The sequence below is a fragment of the Perognathus longimembris genome, chromosome 13 (genome assembly GCF_023159225.1).
Source record: "Perognathus longimembris pacificus isolate PPM17 chromosome 13, ASM2315922v1, whole genome shotgun sequence".
Taxonomy (NCBI): domain Eukaryota; kingdom Metazoa; phylum Chordata; class Mammalia; order Rodentia; family Heteromyidae; genus Perognathus; species Perognathus longimembris.
Genome location: NC_063173.1, coordinates 49,549,094 through 49,565,324, shown reverse-complemented (window position 1 = coordinate 49,565,324; position 16,231 = coordinate 49,549,094). Strand labels below are relative to the sequence as shown.

Sequence of the window (16,231 nt, the reverse complement as noted above, 5' to 3'; positions counted from 1 at the left end):
TTTTGCTTGGAGCAGTTACTTCAATCATTGGCCTGGTGTATATCATAGAAGCAATCAAGCACTATAAGATTGAGAAACACTATTTGGATTCGAAGTCATTTTAGTTACTAAGGCAAATCACAGTCAGCAACATTAAATCTTCTATATACTTCTGTCACCGGTGAAAATTCCTGTGAAAGCAAAATGCAATGCAAGAACACACAATAACCAAATCTGTATTTTCATTACTATACCACCCCTCAGTTCTTTTTTCTCCACAACTTCCTCATAGCATTTTTCACCTCCTTGTTTCTGAGTGTGTAGATGATGGGGCTCAACATGGGGGTGATGACAGTGTAGAACACAGCCACCAACTTGTCCTCAGTGTAGGTGGAGGAGGAGCGCATATACAGGAAGGTGGCAGGTCCAAAGAAAAAGACGACCACAGTGATGTGGGAGGCACAGGTAGAGAGGGCCTTGCGTCTCCCCTCTGCAGAATGCTTCCTCAGGTTGACCAGGATGACCACATAGGAGGAAACCAGGATGAGGAGCGAGATGATAGAGATTACTCCACTGTTGACGAACACAATAAGTCCCTCTACAAAGGTGTCGGTGCAAGCCAGCTTGAATAAAGGATAGAGGTCACAGAAGTAGTGGTCGATCACATTGGGACCACAGAAGGGCAGTGGAAGGGTGATCAGCACCTGAATGATAGAGTGGAGGAAGCCTCCAACAAAAGAACCAGTCATCAGCGTGTGGCAAACGTGACGACTCATGATATTCATGTAGTGGAGAGGTTTGCAGATGGCCACATAGCGGTCATAGGCCATCACCACAAGCAAAAGAGTCTCAACAACCCCAAAGAAGTGAAAGAAGAATATCTGAGCCAGACAACCCTTCAGAGAGATGGTTTTCATCCTGGCAAGTAGGTCAGTGATGAATTTGGGTACCACAGTAGAGGAGTAGCAGATCTCAACCAGGGACAGGGAGCTGAGGAAGAAGTACATGGGGGAACGCAGACTCTTACTGACACTGACCGTCACAACAATGAGGCCATTGCCCAGCACTGTGGCCAGGTACACAGGAAGAAACAACACAAAGCACACTCTCTGCACCTCTGGGTCCTGGAAGAGGCCAGTCAAAATTAACTCAGTCACATTATTGGTAGTGGCCATGGGTTCCATTCAGATAAACTGGACATCTGGTAGTGACACGACTGCAAGAAAACAGTGATTTTTAAGCTCAAATTCACTTCACATAAAGCACTCTAGAGAGAACTCACAGTGCATTTATTGCTCCATTACTTTTAGCCTATGTAGTCATTATTTTATTTTTATTTTGCCAGTCCTGGGGCTTGAACTCAGGGCCTGGTCACTGTCCCTGAGTTTCTTTTGTTCAAGGTTAGCACTCTACCATTTGAGCCACAGCTCCATATCCGGGTTTTTCTGGGTATGTGGTACTGAGAAATCAAACCCAGGACTTCATATGAGCTAGAAAGCACTCTGTCACTGAGCCACATTCAAAGCTGACTGTAGTCTTATTCAGCAACACAAATTTGTTTCATTTTTTTTTAATTTTATGGCAGAAAATGGAATTTCAGGTCAATGTTTATTTGCCCAAAATCACATGGAAAATGGGAAGCTTGAGGTCTCAAAGCCAGTCTTTCTGACTTTTCCACCTATGGATCTTTCTGGTAATGCAGAGGGATCATGAATTTGGAAAGCTGTTCAAATGATTATCTTATATTTGTATGAGCCTCCGTGCATTATCATAGTTCTTCTTCTTAGGGAATTGTTGTTTTGGTGTATTGACTGTTGTGGGGCTTGAACTCAGGGCCTGGGTGCTGTCCCTGAGCTCTTTTGTTCAAGGCTAGTGCTCTTCCACTTTGAGCAACAGTGCCACTTCCAGTTTTCTGGTGGATAATTGGAGATAACCTATCCAGGATGGCTTTGAACTGAAACCCTCAGATCTCAGCCTCCTGAGTAGCTAGGATTATAGGCGTGTGCCACCAGTACCCAGCAAAAGGTTGGTTATTTCTTTTCTTTCTTTTCTTTCTAGGTCCATGACTTGAATTGTAACTGAAACTGGATACCTGTGGCCACTTTCACTCATTGGCTAGTGGTCTACCACTGAACCATGCCTCTAACCTTTAGGTGAGTACCTTCATATATTTAAAGAATGAATCTTCTATAGAAAATAGCCCTACATTCCAGTAGAAAACTAACCTGATGAAAGCAAGTGATGCACAAAAAAATAAATACCTCTGAATGAATCAATGTACTTTGAAAAGATATTAAGCCTCATTCACATCTAAATAAATGCCCACAAAACAAAAATACTTGTGTAAACTCTAATTCAAAGACTGATACTTGGAGATTAATGAGAATAAGATAATTGGCAAGAGGAAGAGTTAGTCTCATATTCTGCTGTAGAAATGAATATCAGTACAAAGATTTTGAGAAGGAAACAGATGATTATAACAAATGTGTGCACGTATACGCCTCCCCTCTGATTATATATTCTGAAGAGTGAATGGTTAAGTATTGTCTTCAAGACAACACACTGGCTTGAATATACCATTTTCCAACTCCCATTAAGTTTAACTTTTTCTAATTGTACATTCAAGAGAGGAGCACTTTAAAGCCATCCCTTGTGGTAAGAGCTGCACACTATAAATCATCAAGCGCTACAAATCAGAGCTTTTTGTAATGGAGAGGCAGTTGTTAAAACTTGGAGCAGAGCAGCTGCGTTCCACTTCATAGAGATCACTGCAAGCCCTATTCCTCCATGGACAGGGAGCTCTCAGCCCCACCTGCTCCAGGATAGAACTGAAGGAGGATATTCCATCTCTTCCTTTACTTGAGGTGAAACGCTTCAGAGAGCACTTCCTGGCCGGCCTCATGAGCAACAGTGTCTCCGTGGGGTGGAGACAGGGATGTCTGTGAGGTAGTGCAATGTTACCATATTGGGATGGTAGATATACAACAGGCCTAAACCATCTCCATTATCATCATCATCCTCTTTATCAGCAACAAAGGAATATTGTTAGGGGTTATTTTTGAGGTAATACTTTGTAAAAGCAAACCACCAATTCTTTTCTAAGCTATAAAAGTCTTCCATCATCTGAGGCTCTTCAACAGTTCACATTCTTACCCAATAAACTTTATCCCCAACAGGAAAAATATATGATAGCAATCCTCCTTGAGAACTACTTTGACTTGTCATCATTGTTTTTTCCTGTATTTCTTCCTTTCTCTGCTGTTCCCACTCACTAATTCCCACTATCATCCCACTGAGCTGTGAAATCCGGACTATGATGACTCCCCACAAAAGGCTCCGTTGAGGTAGGGAAACTCCAGAAATAGAGACTTGGACTGAATTGGGGAATTGAATACCAGGTTAGTAGAATTCAGTGGATAGGAGTGAAACTCAGAAAAGAACAAAAACCTGGAATGTGGTCAGGTCTCAGATCCCAGAAGGAAAACCTGGAATGTGTTCTGGTCAATATTGTCTTGTTTACCAGAGTTGTAATCATATGTAACTATTATGTTTATTTGCTTGCTTTGCCTAACTGGCTTGACCACCAGTGTGTGGGTTTTCACCCTTAAAAACCCAGGCCTACTGAAGCTCAGGGCTGCACTCTGCTCCCCAAATGCTGGAGTACAGACATGGTGTGGAAAATAAAATCCTAGCCAAATTAACTGAGTGTCTTGGAGTCTCCTTCAAATTTGGGATAAAACATCGTTGTTCCAACAGTGGGTTAGCATCCCACTGTGGGTTACAGTCCTACCTTGGTGACTGGCTACAACACAACAGAGCCAGTGAGAAACACCACTTCTCTCCTCACAAGGCTGTCTATTCTAGAAAGATGAAAAAACAAGGTAACAAGTATTTAAGGGCAAACATCAACATCTGAGCAAGTAACATCTACAGCAGGTAAACATCTAGCCAGAGGATAAAAACAAAAGGCAAACAGTAGCAAAAGAAAAATATACTACAGGTAGAGGTACAATGAACCCAACCGTAGCCTCCCATTCAATGATCCCAATACACAGTAAATCACAGAGTCTAAAAGCGAGAAAAGACTTACAACACCAACAAGTATTATGTTATAAATAATTTAATACAATAATAATTAATACTCTTAGAATTTTTCCAGAAAATAATGAAACCAACCAGCTTATTATGTAAATAAAGGCTCTTGTGCCTTTAAGAGAAAAAGTGTGTACTCATCTTATAGCTACTGCTGAGAAGCTTTCTTTGTACCATACTCTGGCCACTACACCTACCCCTCATCAGAGGAAGAGCTGCATGCCTATACTCTGTTGGAATGAAGTAAACCAGGTGACTTTCAAATACATTCAATATGTCTCCAATTTATGTTGAAGTCAGCCAATTTTCCACAATAGACCACTACTCAATGACCTGTTCTGGCCTATGAAAACTGTGCCCAAAAGGGGCATTGCGTTCCTACCTTTAAATCTGGGACATTTAACAAATTGACAGATATTACCAACAAGAAGATATCTCATGGAGCCTTAGTATCCCAAGTCACTCAACTGAGCCACCTTTAAGAGCAGAGCTGAAAAGAGTTTAGAGATGCCCTTATAATCCTTTGTGTTAATGATGAGCTAACAAGGGATAAGAGTCCCAAAACAGTACTGTAGTAATAAGTCATTGTTCTTTCAAAACATTCGACTATCTTTGATGACATAAGGTGGTTGTTGCTACCACAACTCAATAATGGGATTGGTCCCCAAGGACACATCAGCAATGGTCCTGGGAACATTTTGAAAAAAAGTCAATGTCTGGAGCAAATCACAAGGGAAAATTCGGGGGCTCTGTATGAAGGATAATATTTGGATTTGTAATATTTAAGAAATAAACAAAAGCCATAAGAATGGCAACCTCGAGATTATGAAATCCCATTGGTTGTAAAAATCCTACCTATCCAAACAATGGCCAAGGTTACAATTAGATACTGAGATTCTTCCATTATTTTGAATAAATTAAGCCACATACTATAATCAAGGGACTAAATTCCCCCATGGAATTTTTCTCTTTGAGCAAATTTGGTCAAATAACTGTGGCTGACATTTCAAATCTGGTTCAACTATTTGAGTGTCATTTCCAGAATTTTGCAGTCAGTAAGGAGGTAGCACTTGAGAGTTGAAACTGAGACATAAAGGGCTTTCTATCTAGACTTGCCTACTGACAATAAGTAGAAAGAAAAAGGAAGACCCCTGTGTACTATCTCTGGCTTAGTTGACTATAGTCATGTTACAGTCATGTTTCACCTCTCATTTCTCTTCTATACAAAATTACAGATTAGATTATCTCCATGTTCTCCATTTTTTTTCACTTCTTTCAATAATTTTTGGTGTTGAGGTCCTGTTTCAATTCTAACATTTATGTATTCATGTATAATATTCATTCATGCACAAATCACTTTGTTCCCCATGACTCTGTGTCTCTGTCATGATGATGGGTGTCAAAAAAATTCATAGAATATGGCAAGAATTTTCTCTGAAGGACATATCATTTCATTCATTCACTCCAAAAATGGTTAATAGGAAACGAACCAAGAGAAAACAACATCTTGGAAATGAAGTGAGGGGATGGTTAGCTGCATTTAGTGCTCACAAAAGATCATCTGATAACATAGGTAATCATGAGACAAGAACTCACACAGCCTCTGAAGTCTATTCCTTAAACAGAAACAAGGAAGCCAAGAAAGGAGTCTGACTGGGCACGGACTTTGGCTGTTGTCAATACCTGCTCCTTCCAGCCACTCTACCATCCGTGTAGGTGTTTGTGGCTTTGAGCTGTGACCATGTGAGTGTGAATTTGAAGAGCTGGTTAGTGAAGTTGAGATTCAGTTTAGGATTTTATTATCTTGTTCTCCACATAGTGAGACCCTGTCTCAAAAGACCAAGGGCTGAGGACACAGTTTCATGATAAAATACTTCCTAAACTGGGCAAGTCTCTGGATTCAATCCCTAGCACCACCAAAAATAAGTAAGTAAATAAATAAATAAGATTAAAAATGTTTTTGAGTTGGGTGGCAGAGGCTCACACCTGTACTCCTAGCAAGTCAGGAGGCTTAGATCTGAGGATCAGAGTTCAAAGCTAGCCCAAGCAGGAAAGTCTGTGAGACTCATCTCCAATTAACCACCAGACAACCGCAAGTGGTGCTGTGGCTCAAGTGGTAGAACACTAGTCTTGAGCTGCAGAGCTCATGGACAGCTCCCAGGTCCTGACTTCAAATCTTATGACCAACCAAGAAGAAAAGTTTTAAAATAATTAAATATAAATGATCAATAAATTTATGGAAAAAATGCTCACAAATGGCTAAATAAGTATATGAAAAAGGCTCAGTATCATTAGCCATCAGAGAAATCCAAGTCAGAAGAACAAAGTAATTCTATCTCACCCTGATTAGAATGGCTACTATCAAATAACAGAAGAGAAATGAAAAGTAATAAATGCTACTAAGGATTTAGAAGGGAAAAAATTGGTCTTTTTCTATTTTTATTGTAAAGGGGATGTACAAAAGGGTCACAGTTACATAACTCAGGTAATGAGTACATTTCTTTTTGAGCAGTGCCTCCTGCCAGTTTCTCCCAAAATATTTAAAGTTTCAAGGAAAAGGTGTCAGTGGACAATCCTGCCATTGAGATCTTATAATCTAAGGAAAAACACACATAAATAATTACAATAAAATTGATAGCGCAATGATGTCATGTAATATAAAATGACTTGGAAGTACACTCTCTTCAACGCAATGAGAAAGAGGTCAGAGAAGAACTTACAAGGAAGGAAAGGAGGGAGGAAGAGAGGAAGGAAGTGAGAAAGGAAGGAAAGAAAGAAGGAAAGAAGGAAAGAAAATGGAAAGGAGGAAGGAGGGAGGCAAAAAGGGAGGGAGGGAGAAAAAAGAACATTTATCATAATATTCTCCTATGCATTTTGCTTTGAGCAGTTACTTCAATCAATAGCCTGGTGTATATCATAGAAGCAACCAACACTATAAGATTGAGAAAGACTTTTTGGATTCCAAGGCATCCTAGTTACTAAGGCAAATCAGAATCAGCAACATTAAATCTTCTACATACTTCTGTCACCGGTGAACATTCCTGTGAAAGCAAAATGCAATGCAAGAACACACAATAACCAAATCTGTATTTTCATCATTATCCCATCCCTCAGTTCTTTCTGCTCCACAACTTCCTCATAGCATTCTTCACCTCCGTGTTTCTGAGTGTGTAAATGATGGGGCTAAGCATGGGGGTGATGACCGTGTAGAACACAGCCACCAACTTGTCCTCAGTGTAGGTGGAGGAGGAGCGCATATACAGGAAGGTGGCAGGTCCAAAGAGCAAGACCACCATGGTGATGTGGGAGGCACAGGTAGAGAGGGCCTTGCGTCTTCCCTCTGCAGAATGCTTCCTCAGGTTGACCAGGATGACCACATAGGAGGACACCAGGATGAGTAGGGAGATGATAGAGATTACCCCACTGTTGACGAACACAATAAGTCCCTCCACAAAGGTGTCAGTGCAAGCCAGCTTGAATAAAGGATAGAGGTCACAGAAGTAGTGGTCGATCACATTGGGACCACAGAAGGGCAGTGGAAGGGTGATCAGCACCTGAATGATAGAGTGGAGGAAGCCTCCAACAAAAGAACCAGTCACCAGCATGTGGCACACGTGACGACTCATGATGTTCATGTAGTGGAGAGGTTTGCAGATGGCCACATAGCGGTCATAGGCCATCACCACAAGTAACAGGGTCTCAACCACCCCAAAGAAGTGAAAGAAGAATATCTGAGCCAGACAACCCTTCAGAGAGATGGTTTTCATCCTGGCAAGTAGGTCAGTGATGAATTTGGGTACCACAGTAGAGGAGTAGCAGATCTCAACCAGGGACAGGGAGCTGAGGAAGAAGTACATGGGGGAATGCAGACTCTTACTGACACTGACCGTCACAACAATGAGGCCATTGCCCAGCAATGTGGCCAGGTACACAGGAAGAAATAACGCAAAGCATGCTCTCTGCACCTCTGGGTCCTGGAAGAGGCCAGTGAAAATTAACTCAGTCAGGTTATTTGTAGTGGCCATGGGTTCCATTCAGATAAACTGGACATCTGGTAGTGACACGACTGCAAGAAAACAGTGATTTTTAAGCTCAAATTTACTTCACATAAAGCACTCTAGAGAGAACTCACCAAATAACATTGTGCTTATTGCTCCGTTACTTCTTTAGCCTATGTAGTCATTATTTTATTTTTATTTTGCCAGTCCTGGGGCTTGAACCCAAGGCCTGGTCAATGTCCCTGAGTTTCTTTTGCTCAAGGTTAGCACTCTACCACTTGAGCCACAGCTCCATATCCGGGTTTTTCTGGGTATGTGGTACTGAGGAATCAAACCCAGGACTTCATATGAGCTAACAAGCACTCTGCCACTGAGCTACATTCCTAGCTCACAGGAGTCTTACTCAGCAACACAAATTTGTTTCATTTTTTAAAATTTTATGGCAGAAAATGGAATTTCAGGTCAATATTTATTTTCCCAAAATCACATGGAAAATGGGAAGCTTGAGGTCTCAAAGCCAGTCTTTCTGACTTTTTCACCTATGGATCTTTCTGGTAAAGCACAAGGATCATGAATTTGGAAAGCTGTTCAAATGAATATCTTATATTTGTATGAGCCTCAGTGCGTTTTGATAGTTCTTCTTCTAGGGGTATTGCTGTTTTGGTGTGTTGACTTTTGTGAAGCTTAAACTCAGGGCCTGGGTGCTGTCCCTGAGCTCTTTTGTTCAAGGCTAGTGCTCTACCATTTTGAGCAACAGTGCCACTTCCAGTTTTCTGGTGGTTAATTGGAGATAACCTGCCCAGGATGGCTTTGAACTGAAACCCTCAGATCTCAGCCTCCTGAGTAGCTAGGATTATAGGCGTGTGCCACCAGTACCCAGCAAAAGGTTGGCTATTTCTTTTCTTTCTTTTTATTCTAGGTCCATGACTAGAACTGGAACTGAAACTGGATACCTGTGGCCATTTTCACTCATTGGCTAGTGGTCTACCACTGAACCATGCCTCTAACCTTTAGGTGAGTACCTTCATATGTTTAAAAAATAAATCTTCTATAGAAAATAGCCCTACATTCCAGTAGAAAACTAACATGATGAAATCAAGTGATGCACAAAAAAAATACCTCTGAATGAATCAATGTACTTTGAAAAGATATTAAGCCTCGTTCATGTCTAAATAAATGACCACAAAACATAAATACTTGTGTAAACTCTAATTCAAAGACTGATACTTGGAGATTAATGAGAATAAGATAATTGGCAAGAGGAAGAGTTAGTCTCATATTCTGCTGTAGAAATGAATATCAGTACAATGATTTTGAGAAGGAAACAGATGATTATAACAAATGTGTGCACGTATACGCCTCCCCTCTGATTATATATTCTGAAGAGTGAATGGTTAAGTATTGTCTTCAAGACAACACTGGCTTGAACATGCCATTTTCCAACTCCCATTAAGTTTATCTTTTTCTAATTGTACATTCAAGTGAGGAGCACAAAGCCATCCCTTGTGGTAATAACTGCACACTATAAATCATCAAATGCTACAAATCAGAGCTTTTTGTAATGAAGGAGAGCCAGTTGTTGAAAACCTAGCGGTGTTCCACTTCATAGAAGTCACTGCAAGCCCCTCACTTTCCTATTCCTCCATGGACAGGGAGCTCTCAGCCCCAACTACTCCAGGATAGAACTGAAGGAGGAGATTCCATCTCTTCCTTTTCTTGAGGTGAAATGCTTCAGAGAGCACTTCCTGGCCGACCTCATGAGCAACAATGTCTCTGTGGGGTGGAGACAGGAAAGTCTATGAGGTAGTCCAATGTTGCCATATTGGGAATGTATGTATATAACAGGCCTAAACCATCTCCATTATCATCATCATCCTCTTTATCAGCAACAAAGGAATATTGTTAGGGGTTATTTTTGAGGTAATATTTTGTAAAAGAAAACCTCCAATTCTTTTCTAAGCTGTAACAGTCTTCCATCATCTGAGGCCCTTCAACAGTTCACATTCTTACCCAATAAACTTTATCCCCAACAGGAAAAATATATGATAGCAATCCCTCTTGAGAAATACTCTGACTTGTCGTCATTGTTTTTTCCTGTATTTCTTCCTTTCTCTGCTGTTCCCACTCACTAATTCCCACTATCATCCCACTGAGCTGTGACATCCAGACTATGATGACTCCCCACAAAAGGCTCCGTTGGGATGGGGAAACTCCAGAAACAGAGACTTGGACTGAATTGGGGAATTGAATACCAGGTTAGTAGAATTCAGTGGATAGGAGTGAAACTCAGAAAAGAACAAAAACCTGGAATGTGTTCTGGTCAATATTGTCTGTTTACCAGAGTTGTAATCATCTGTAACTATTATGTATATTTGCTTGCTTTGCCTAACTGGCTTGACCACGAGTGTGTGGTTTTCACCCTTAATAACCCAGGCCTACTGAAGCTCAGGGCTGCACTCTGCTCCCTGAATGGTGGAATACAGACATGGTGCAAAAAATAAAATCCTAGCCCAATTAACTGAGCGTCTTGGAATCTCCTTTGTATTTGGGATAAAACATTGCTGGTCTACCAGTTGGTTAGAGTCCCACTGGTGGGTTAGGGTCCTACCTTGTTGATTGGATACAATATAACAGAGCCAGTGAGAAATACCACTTCTCTCCTCACAAGGTTATCTATTCTAGAAAGATGGAAAGACAAGGTAACAAGTATTTAAGGGCAAACATCAACATCTGAGCAAGTAACAGTCTACAACAGGTAAACATCTAGCCAGAGGATATAAACAAAAGGCAACAGTAGCAAAAAATACATATATACTACAGGTAGAGGTACAATGAACCCAATCATAGCCTCCCATTCAATGATCCCAATACACAGTAAATCACAGAGTGTAAAAGCGAGAAAAGACTTACAACACCAACAAGTATTATGTTATAAATAATTTAATACAAAAAATTTAATACAATAATAATTAATACTCAGCATTTTTCCAAAAAAATAATGAAACCAACCAGCTTATTATGTAAATAAAGGCTCTTGTGCCTTTAAGAGAAAAACCTGTACTCACCATCTTATAGCATTTGTTGAGAAGCTTTCTTTGTATCTTACTCTGGCCACAACACCTACCCTTTGTCACAGGAACAGCTGCATGCCTGTACTCTGTTGGAATGAAGTAAGCCAGGTGGATTTCAAATACATTCAATATGTCTGCAATTTATCCTGAAGTCAGCCACTTCCCACAATAGACCACTACCCAAAGACCTGTTTGGGCTTGTGAAAACTAAGCCCAAAGTGGGCATTGCATTCCTACATTTAAGTCTGGGACATTGAACAAACTGACAGATATTACCACCAAGAAGGTAACTCGTAGAGCCCTAGTATTCCAAGTCACTCAACTAAGCCAACTTTAAGAGCAGAGCTGAAAAGAGTTTAGAAATGCCCTTATAATCCTTTGTGTTTATGATGAGCTGACAAGGACTAGGAGATGTTAATTCAGTCCCAAAACTGTACTGTAATAATTTAAGCTTTAGAAGTCATTGTTCTTTCAAAACATTCGACTGTCTTTGATGACATAAGGTGGTTGTTGCTACCACAACTCAATAATGGGATTGGTCCCCAAGGACACATCAGCAATGGTCCTGGGAACATTTTGAAAAAAAGTCAATGTCTGGGGCAAATCACAAAGGAAAATTCAGGGCCTCTGTATGAAGGTTAATAGTTGGATTTGTAACATTTAAGAAATAAAGAAGGGGCTGGGAATATGGCCTAGTGGCAAGAGTGCCTGCCTCATATACATGAGGCTCTGGGTTCGATTCCCTAGCACCACATATACAGAAAATGGCCAGAAGTGGCGCTGTGGCTCAAGTGGCAGAGTGCTGGCCTTGAGCAAAAAGAAGCCAGGGACAGTGCTCAGGCCCAGAGTCCAAACCCAGGACTGGCCAAAAAAAAAAGAAAAAAGAAATAAAGAAAAGCCATAAGAATGGCAACCTCGAGATTATGAAATCCCATTGGTTGTAAAAATCCTACCTATCCACAAAATGGCCAAGGTTACAATTAGATACTGAGATTCTTCCATTATTTTGAATAAATTAAGCCACATACTATAATCAAGGGACTAAATTCCCCCATGGAATTTTTCTCTTTGAGCGAAATTTGGTCAAATAACTGTGGCTGACATTTCAAATCTGGTTCAACTATTTGAGTGTCATTTCCAGAATTTTGCAGTCAGTAAGGAGGTAGCACTTGAGAGTTGAAACTGAGACATACATAGCTAGAATCTGGACCCAACCCAGATGCCCCTCAGAAGACGAATGGATCAGGAAAATGTGGTACATATACACAATGGAATTTTATGCCTCTATCAGAAAGAATGACATTGCCCCATTTGTAAGGAAATGGAAGGACTTGGAAAAAATTATACTAAGTGAAGTGAACCAGACCCAAAGAAACATGGACTCTATGGTCTCCCTTATTGGGAATAATTAGTACAGGTTTAGGCAAGTCATAGCAGAGCATCACAAGAGCCCAATAGCTACACCCTTATGAACACATAAGATGATGCTAAGTGAAATGAACTCCATGTTATGGAAACGATTGTTATATCACACTTGTAACTACTTTCAACGTCGCATCTGTATCTGTAGCTTCTATTATTGATGATGCTCTTGTATCACCTTCCTGTGGTTGTACCTACACTATCTCTGTAAACTTATCTGAGTATATTAGAAAATGTGTATACTGGTATTAGAAGTAGGAAATTGAAAGGGAATACCAAAATTGAGAGACACACGGTAAAAAAAGACAAACAACTACAAAAGCAATACTTGCAAAACTGTTTGGTATAAGTGAACTGAACACCTCAGGGGGGGGAGGGAAAGGGGGAGGAGGGAGGGGGGTATGAGGGACAAGGTAACAAATATTACAAGAAATGTATCCAATGCCTAACGTATGAAATTGTAACCTCTCTGTACATCAGTATGATAATAAAAATTTGAAAAAAATTTTAAAAAATAAAATGCTAAAGCCCTAAAAAAAAAAAAAAAAGAAACTGAGACATAAAGGGCTTTCTATCTAGACTTGCCTACTGACAATAAGTAGAAAGAAAAAGGAAGACCCCTGTGTACTATCTCTGGCTTAGTTGACTATAGTCATGTTATAGTCATGTTTAGCCTCTCATTTCTCTTCTATACAAAATTACAGATTAGATTATCTCCATGTTCTCCATTTTTTTTCACTTCTTTCAATAATTTTTGGTGTTGAGGTCCTGTTCCAATTCTAACATTTATGTATTCATGTATAATATTCATTCATGCACAAATCACTTTGTTTCCCCATGACTCTGTGTCTCTCTCACGATGATGGGTGTCAAAAAAATTCATAGAATATGGCAAGAATTTTCTCTGAAGGACATATCATTTTATTCATTCACTCCATAAATGGTTAATAGGAAACGAACCAAGAGAAAACAACATCTTGGAAATGAAGTGAGGGGATGGTTAGCTGCATTTAGTGCTCACAAAAGATCATCTGATAACATAGGTAATCATGAGACAAGAACTCACACAGCCTCTGAAGTCTACTCCTTAAACAGAGACAAGGAAGCCAAGAAAGGAGTCTGACTGGGCACGGACTTTGGCTGTTGTCAATACCTGCTCCTTCCAGCCACTCTACCATCTGTGTAGGTGTTTGTGGCTTTGAGCTGTGACCATGTGAGTGTGAATTTGAAGAGCTGGTTAGTGAAGTTGAGATTCAGTTTAGGATTTTATTATCTTGTTCTCCACATAGTGAGACCCTGTCTCAAAAGACCAAGGGCTGAGGACACAGTTTCATGATAAAATACTTCCTAAACTGGGCAAGTCTCTGGATTCAATCCCTAGCACCACCAAAAATAAGTAAGTAAATAAATAAATAAGATTAAAAATGTTTTTGAGTTGGGTGGCAGAGGTTCACACCTGTACTCCTAGCTAGTCAGGAGGCTTAGATCTGAGGATCAGAGTTCAAAGCTAGCCCAAGCAGGAAAGTCTGTGAGACTCTTATCTCCAATTAACCACCAGATAACCGCAAGTGGTGCTGTGGCTCAAGTGGTAGAACACTAGTCTTGAGCTGCAGAGCTCATGGACAGCTCCCAGGCCCTGACTTCAAGCCCTATGACCAATCAAAAAAAAAGTTTTAAAATAATTAAATACAAATGATCAATAAATTTATGGAAAAATGCTCACAAATGACTAAATAAGTATATGAAAAGGGCTCAGTATCATTAGCCATCAGAGAAATCCAAGTCAGAAGAACAAAGTAATTCTATCTCACCCTGATTAGAATAGCTACTATCAAATAAAAGAAGAGAAATGAAAAGTAATAAATGCTACTAAGGATTTAGAAGGGAAAAAATTGGTCTTTTTCAATTTTTATTGTAAAGGAGATGTACAGAAGGGTCACAGTTACATAACTCAGGTAATGAGTACATTTCTTTTTGAGCAGTGCCCCCCATTTTCTCCCAGTTTTTTTCCTCTCAATTCCTCTCCCCACTAAGTTTTATAGTTCATTCCCATCATAGTGTCTAGTGGATATCAATGCTGAATTGGTTCCCCTTTGTCCCATCATTTCTGTAATTCCCCTCCCCAAATAAGATAAACTTACACATAAGACAAAGGGTACAGAAATCAAAAAGTGACAAAAAGGAATGAATCAAAGGAAAAGGACAAAAGAACTGAATACACTACAACAAAAATAACCTCTTGTTTCCATGTCTTGGAGTTCATTTCAATAAGCATCATTTTATAGGATCATATGCACATACTGATTGAGCCCTTGTGATCCTCTCCTACAAATACACTGCTTTGGTCTCTCTCACAGTGTGAACGTTTCAAGTGTTATTTAATTAATCATGTCAACGTGTAATTATTGTCTTTTACTATCTATTGGGTTTACATGTGGATTTATAGGCACATTATAATTACTACAAATGAGGGAAACCATGCAGCCTATTTTCTTTGGGTCTGGCATACTTCCCTTAATAGAAAAAAAGCTCTCTTACACGTTGTAGTGCTATTGTAAATAAGTAGAGTCACAGTATGGATAGTCCTCAAAAAATGAATAAAATAAATAAAACTACCAGGTGACCAAGCTATCCCACTCCTGAGTTGAAACCAAAGGAATGAAGTCAGCATACATTAGACATAGCTACATGTCCATGTTAATTGCAAAAGTATTCACAACAGCTAAGATATCTGATTGTCACTAGTTGAATGGGAAAATTTAAGGTTGAAAATAGAATATTATACAACCATAGAAAGAACAAGCTCCTATCTATGTGCAGCAAGATGAATGGAACTGTATAATAGCATTTTAATAATACCATGTAATAAACAAGATATAAGACAAAATGTATTCTTTCTCATATATGGAAAGTCTGACCAAATAAATAATCTAAAAGTAAAACATTAGTTACTAAGGGGCTGGGGATATAGCCTAGTGGCAAGAGTGCCTGCCTCGGATACACGAGGCCCTAGGTTCGATTCCCCAGCACCACATATATGGAAAACGGCCAGAAGGGGCGCTGTGGCTCAGGTGGCAGAGTGCTAGCCTTGAGCGGGAAGAAGCCAGGGACAGTGCTCAGGCCCTGAGTCCAAGGCCCAGGACTGGCCAAAAAAAAAAAACATTAGTTACTAAGAACTAAGAATGGTGCTGAGGTGGGAGGGGTTGTGAGGACAAGGATGGAAGCAGGTTGAACCGATATGAAAAATGAACACTATATACATGTGTGAAGATAGCACATTGAATCCCATAAATATCTATGAATAAAGTATATTGCTGAACCCTACTTCATTGTTGGTGGGAATGTAAACTGGTTCAGCCACTCTGGCAAGCAGTATGGAGATTCCTCAGAAGGCTAAATATAGAACTCCCCTATGACCCAGCAACCCCACTTTTGGGTATCTATCCAAAAAACCACAAACAAAATCACAGTAAAGCCACCAGCACAACAATGTTCATTGTAGCGCAATTTGTCATAGCGAGAATCTGGAACCAACCCAGATGCCCCTCCGTAGACGAATGGATCAGGAAAATGTGGTACATATACACAATGGAATTTTATGCCTCTATTAGAAAGAATGACTGCCCCATTTGTAAGGAAATGGAAGGTCTTGGAAAAAATTATACTAAG

General features: G+C 40.0%; 2 protein-coding genes across 2 annotated transcripts; both read right to left on the bottom strand.

Annotated features, from left to right (window-relative positions):
- Positions 1-239: 239 nt before the first annotated feature.
- LOC125361671 (olfactory receptor 142-like) lies at positions 240-1,154 on the bottom strand. Its single transcript, XM_048360249.1, has one exon. The coding sequence runs from the start codon at positions 1,152-1,154 to the stop codon at positions 240-242; it is 915 nt and encodes a 304-aa protein (XP_048216206.1).
- A 6,027-nt stretch (positions 1,155-7,181) lies between these two features.
- LOC125361676 (olfactory receptor 142-like) lies at positions 7,182-8,096 on the bottom strand. Its single transcript, XM_048360252.1, has one exon. It carries the CDS (start codon positions 8,094-8,096, stop codon positions 7,182-7,184), a length of 915 nt encoding a protein of 304 aa, XP_048216209.1.
- Between the last annotated feature and the right edge of the window lie 8,135 nt (positions 8,097-16,231).

Bases quoted from the DNA above. Each gene is read 5' to 3' on its own strand.
- LOC125361676 (XM_048360252.1), bottom strand. From the start codon at position 8,096: ATGGCCACTACAAATAACCTGACTGAGTTAATTTTCACTGGCCTCTTC.
- LOC125361671 (XM_048360249.1), bottom strand. From the start codon at position 1,154: ATGGCCACTACCAATAATGTGACTGAGTTAATTTTGACTGGCCTCTTC.